Source organism: Gastrolobium bilobum, unplaced genomic scaffold (assembly GCF_033153095.1).
Source record: "Gastrolobium bilobum isolate Gb01-03AN ecotype WA unplaced genomic scaffold, APGP_CSIRO_Gbil_v1 utg22537, whole genome shotgun sequence".
NCBI lineage: Eukaryota > Viridiplantae > Streptophyta > Magnoliopsida > Fabales > Fabaceae > Gastrolobium > Gastrolobium bilobum.
The window spans coordinates 149,783-155,982 of NW_026897453.1; the positions used below are offsets into that span (position 1 = coordinate 149,783).

Genomic DNA, 6,200 nt, shown 5'->3' on the forward strand with positions numbered 1-6,200 from the left:
CACACATGAAGGTTTGTTTCTATTACCAAAGTGACTGAATTTCACTACTTTCATATGCACAAATTGGAAGCGTCCAGTGAATAAAAAACATAGCTTTTCATCTTGACTTTACACACTGTAACCCCTTAAAAAGCAATTTAACTCAGCTGATGTTAGACAATAGGCTTGAACTTGATTATAAAAATGCTTTTTTTTCTTCTTAGCATCAACGCCTGAGTACTCATTGCTTTCCTTCATGCACCAACGTTTTATCTGTTGCAGGGTAAGACAATCTTCTAGCCTTTGTAGTCCCTTTTGCATTACCCAAAGGATGACACCCTTTTGCATTAGCTGAAGCATGTTTAACTGAAACTGGTTCTTTTGGTGTTGATGGATTCTTATCCTTCTGAACTTTATTTTGAGCTTTCTTGGGGCTAATGGTTATACTGGGGACACGGCTTTCCCAAGGGCGAGCAGCAATCCAACGGTCCTTCCAGCTCCAACGCCAACTAGCTTTGCTAAGTTCATAATTCCCTAGCCCTTGGCTCTCACTAGAGTTGGCCCTCCACTATGATTCATAAGATATGCATTTGATTTTCAGTTGGATATGAAAACAAGTAAATGAGACTCATTTCTAAGGTTAACCTACCTGATGAGAGAAGGCATATGCCATGGCTCTTTCCCTCTTAACTGCTGCTGCTTCTCTGTGATGTAACCTTGCAATGACTTCCTCCTTGGTTTCAGAACCACCACACCATTCCACCTGTAATTCGTTTAAACTGTTGCTCAGAAAAGAGTAACTGAAGTGAGTTCAAACAAGCTCATGTATCTAGTGAAATAATTCCTCCACTATTAACTAGTCCATGGAAAAGGATTTCAAGCATTTCATCCATTAATGAACAGGAAAAGCTAATATCTGGAACTTGATTTCAAATAAGTACACGTTTTTATGACATTTTGCTATGCAATTTAACTTACTACTACAAAAAAGAGAAAAGATAGTCCCTAGATATTTAAAATAGGGACACATGAATACATATATGAAACAGAGAAACAAATGAAATCACCCATATTCCTTTGGCTGTTAATGTAATCACAGGCATCACTGAAAACCTTATAGCTTGCTAGCACCCCAAAATGCAGGAAAGGTTACCTCCAGGTCATGGAGATTTGCCTCAAGTTTTAGTTGAGAATATAGTTTCTTCTTCCTGATCCTGTCTTCTGTCACCATACATATTCGGCGAGCTCTAATCTCAGCCTGTATCTTGCTCCATGAATGAAGATAAGCTATAGCAGTACTGGCTTGTTTTTGAACTGAGTAACCTTGAGTCAAGATCTTCAGTTTTGTGAATCCTTTCAAGCGACAAAAATATTTTCTAGCCTGACAGATTCAAAAGTAAGCATCATAAAACAAAAATCAGCATAAGACATTAACAAAGGTTAATATTATAAATAAGAAACACATACATCTTCATCTATAAACAGTAACATAAATGATATGCATATAAGAAAATAGCACATAGACATCCACAGTCGAATAATGAAATCTAAAATAGAAGCATGCTTGCTAAGGACGTGCTAAAATCAATAAAGTTAGGTTGGAGTTAGCCTGTCTCTTCTCTGAGAAACTTTCAAATTGACATACCTTGTAAGCCCGGAATGCTGTTTGAATTCTTGTTGCAGCAATAGTTTCAACTGATACCCCAGCTGACACAAGATTTTCAATTTTAATGCCATTTGCTAAACCACTGGACTCTTTTCCTGTATAATTCTTAGTCTTCAATGCACTTACTTTCTCTGAAGCTAAAGATCCCTGTCCCAAAGTGTGACCGGATATGTGGACATAGAAACTTTCGGGTTACAACAGTCCTCATACAAAACAAATTCCAATATATTGTAATAAATGGCATTGCTGCTGCCTAAATAAAAAACAAGTTACATTAAGGGGTCGTCATAAATAAAATAACTACATATACTTCCCCTCATAAACATGATGATAAACTCGAGATAAAACTTCAATTTCTAAAAGTCCTGCTTAAAAACTAATTACATTAGGCCAATGGCATAGACTGATCCAAGTATCTGACCCCACATAGTGAGGTAAGGCTTGGTTTATGTTGTTGCAATAGTTTATGGGTTTTATAATTCTCATGTTGAAGGAGAATTGAAATCACATGTTGTAGAGATAAAAAGCATGTGGGACCCATGTGTTAGAAAAAATTATATGTAGGACCCATGTCAGCACGGAAATCGAAGGGTGTGTAGGAAAATTGTAATTCTCATGTTACATGAGAATTATAAAACCCATAGTTTATAGGCATATTGCAGACAAAAACAATGAATAATTTCATCTAGAAGATATCTAAACAAAGCTTTTCAATTTATGTCAACAAAGTATAGTGCTTTGACAAAAATGTCAATCATTTCAATATTGGACAATGACTGACTCTACTCTAAAGACAACTTACTTATCCTTTGTACGGAATGAGAATTCTTTTCTCCAAATCACAAAACATCAGCAGCTAAAATAAGGTATATATGATATAATCAAGATACATGACCTTCAAAGCATTCAAAAAACTTATTTGATTTTTCAAGAAAATAATGGCATTAAAGAGTATAATAAACAGCTCACCAAAAAAAAAAAAGTATAATAAACAGTTTTACAGTTATGCAACTTAATCCCTGCAAGTATTAGTGACGGAAACTAAAATTGACAGAAATTTCACTGTACCTTGGCTTTCTTGGATCTGCCTTCTTTTGATTTTCTTAAGCTAATAATTGTCTTAAACCAATCACCTGAACCCATTCTTGTGGCGTAGTGCCTTCTTTAGATTAAAATAACCCTTGCAGTAGTTTTAATGAGTATAAAAAATATTAGCATAGCATTCCACAAATAAAAATTTTGCAGGTTCATAAACTGAAGAAGAAAACAGTGTTGAAGTTCCTGCTCCATTGTTAGTCTTTTTCTTTATCCAAATAATTAACTAAAAACCTTACACCAATTCTTCACACATTAGTCTCTTTCTGCCTCCCTTTCCCTCAATTTCTTCTTACTTTACCTTTTTCCCTTACCTGCTTTATAATTCTACATCACATAACCACTCTTATAACGATTATGCTAATCAGAACATGCGATCTTACAACTGGAATAGAAATCAAATTTACAATCACAAGTCTTATTAGTCACTGCACAACTAGATTCTATCAGCAAATGACATCAAGATAAGAGACCATACACCTATCAGACTGGATCATAGTTTGCAACCAGAAAAATAAAAATACTAATTTGCACATTTTGAACCAAACTACAGCTATTATTATAGTCTATGCTGTTATAGTTGATACCAAAAAAACCAACTGCTTGTTCCCTGTATAAAAATAAGTGATTCCAGCAATAATCACCCAGCCAGCAGAAATTAAAACAATCCTATCCCACTGTATTGCCTTCCACATCAAACTCAAACTATGATCCACCAAACAGAAGTGGATCAACAACTAAACTGCTTAAAAAATAAATAAATGAAAACAAAAATGCTGGATTGTGTAGCAAGCAAACCATATTATGTCAAAATCCAACTTAGTATCACAAGACACCACATAATCACCCAACATGCCAATGGGTATCCCAGAGTCACATTTATGAACACAGAAAATAAAGCAACTACCAGAGAAGGACATACCAGGGAAGAAGGTGTATAGTGTCCAAGGCAGAGAGATCCTTTTTCCTCACTTGGCAACCAAGACTTTTGATGGAAAAAGGAAGTGGGGGACAATAATATCAATATAGAAGTAAAAGGAAGGAAAACTCAATAGAGAGAGAGAGAGAGAGAGAACAAAATGGTTAGAAATAAAAAATAAAAAAAAATAAAAAGTGGGTGTAAAATATGGAATGCCATGGTCCAATACAACACCACCTTTGATTTCCTTATATATGAGATGTGATGTACAAGGAGTAAGAAATAAAAAAAATAAAAAAAATACTTAGGGGCCGTTTGGTACACGGATTTTTTTCGGATTCCCGAGAAACTGAAATTTTTAAAATTTTAAATTTTTAGATATTATCGTAAACTGAATGTAAAATCATATTTTTGAAAATTAAAATTTCTAAACAAATAAAAATTTCTCCTATACCAAACGTTCCTCTGGTTACTATTAAAGGCATAACCGACGCATATATACCCCCACAAGGCCCAAAACTGAGAAAAAATGAATATTGGTGTGCAGTTAAGTCCCAGAGACAGAGTAACATAATGTTATATGACACGGTGGGATTTTTGGAGAATTCAACAACGACAGCAGAACAAACTGTGACAACAGTACTTTGATGGTGACCGGGTTGTTGGTTACTTGGGCCTCTTGCCATTGTTTTTGATTCATGAATATGCATTTGCAAAAGGGAAAGTTTTTCATGTTCATGGATGTAGACGAACCTTGACTGTGTCATGATTCATAAGCAGACCAGATTATGGTTTTGTTTTGTTATGGAAATCTAGTACTGTTCATTTCATTCGGTTCGCAAGAACAACGCTTTAACCAACTGTGGCCCGGGACCATTTTATTCTCTTCCACTTTGCTTTGCTTCTTTCTGACTCTTAGATTTTGCATCTCTTTCCTGGTCTATTAAAAAATTCTGGGTAGGATATTGTAACAATTAATTAGGTGTTATTATCAATCAATTTCACCGTTACATCAATTATGTGTTGATCCAACGGTTTTTTTTTTTTTTTTTTTATCTTTGTATGGTCATGATTTTTTATATTTAATACTTTATATTTATTCTCACCTTTGTATGGTTATTATTTTCTATATTTACATTAAATATGAGGAATCATAACCATACAAAGATGAAAATAAATATAACCATTGGATCAACATAATCGATCTAACGGTGAAATTGATTGATAGTAATATTGATAGTAATCCTAATTAGTTGTTACCCCTGAAATTGTTTCAAATGTTACTAAATTGTTTAAATGCTATTTTTTTACCGACAACATCATTTTTATTAACAAAAAATGCTAATGTGTATACAACGGCGGACCCACACAGGGGTACATGTCCGCACTTGCGGACATGAAATTTAGATTTTAGGTTTTTTTTTTTTTTTTGTTATATGTCCTTATGTGTCTCTTGTTCAATATTTATATTAATCAATGTTAATTTTGCAATACAGATGTTAAATACTTTTTTGTGTTGATATTAAATGTCACTAATTTTTATGGCATAATATTGTTTTTCATGTAGTAATTGAAGAGATAAGATGACTTGATTTTCTGAGTTTTCACACTTCAATCGCTCAACTCAACAATCATTGGACATAGCTTCACTGTCATACTTGCTTCACTAGTAACATTTAATTTATGAAAAAATGTTTGTTCTTTAAATGACACAACTTGTGTCATTTCACTCTCACAAAAAGGTGGAACCCACACTTTTTTTTTGTCCACTCTCTCCCCCATGATCTATCTCTTTCTCTCACTTAGAATGATACAATTTTATATCGTTTAAAATGACACATACTTTTTTCCTTTATTTATATATCATTTTTTACTAATTTATTTTTCTATCTGTCTAGAATTGCTACTTATCCTATATGTTTTTCTTACATTGATAAGTCAACTCCTCCGTGTGAAAGTTATATGAAAAAAAATTTCGAGAGCACTGCCCCCGAACCCCCGTCACTTAATGTGCGGACATGAACCTTTTTTCCTGGGTCCGCCACTGTGTGTATCTAATGTGTTCATTTGAAACTAAACTAAAAGAACAAACTTATAGACGAATGTAGAAACTGTGATTTTTAATTGTAAAACTTTAAATACACACTCGCTAAGTTGGCACTGATTTTGAATATGGGTTTATTTTATGATTTCTCTATTTATGAAACTTGTTTTAATTTAATTCCAAATTGACATGATGGACCCATGTTAGCATTTTCCGTTAGTTAAATTGACGCCAATAGTAAAATGATGACATTGAAATGATTCAATAATGTGAGTGACAAGATTATAATAGGGAATGAACCCTAATGGCAGAAGAAGAACAGAGGAAATTGAAAAGAGAATTCCAGAATTTTTATACAATACCTGAAACGTCTGTTTACATGTATTTTATACCTTGTCATTCACTTTGGCATGACACGTATTGCTTTGTATCTATGGGCCCTTACCCGTAAGGCTATTAACAGAATACTAATTACTGAACAATACAGAAACAACTAA

At 33.7% G+C, this 6,200-nt stretch overlaps 1 protein-coding gene across 1 annotated transcript; it reads right to left on the reverse strand.

Annotated features, from left to right (window-relative positions):
* LOC133307058 (protein IQ-DOMAIN 9) lies at positions 1-3,679 on the reverse strand. The gene is made up of 6 exons (XM_061507477.1): positions 3,663-3,679; positions 2,714-2,825; positions 1,625-1,792; positions 1,133-1,360; positions 629-742; positions 1-547 (listed from the first exon to the last, which is right to left on the reverse strand). Exons 2-6 carry the CDS (start codon positions 2,786-2,788, stop codon positions 221-223), a joined length of 912 nt encoding a protein of 303 aa, XP_061363461.1. The 5' UTR covers positions 2,789-2,825; positions 3,663-3,679; the 3' UTR covers positions 1-220.
* Between the last annotated feature and the right edge of the window lie 2,521 nt (positions 3,680-6,200).

Coding starts and splice junctions, on each gene's coding strand:
- LOC133307058 (XM_061507477.1), bottom strand. CDS start 2,788: ATGGGTTCAGGTGATTGGTTTAAGACAATTATTAGCTTAAGAAAATCA. Junction 743..1,132: donor CAAATCTCCATGACCTGGAG/GTAACCTTTCCT, acceptor AACGAATTACAG/GTGGAATGGTGTGGTGGTTC. Junction 548..628: donor CATATGCCTTCTCTCATCAG/GTAGGTTAACCT, acceptor TATGAATCATAG/TGGAGGGCCAACTCTAGTGA.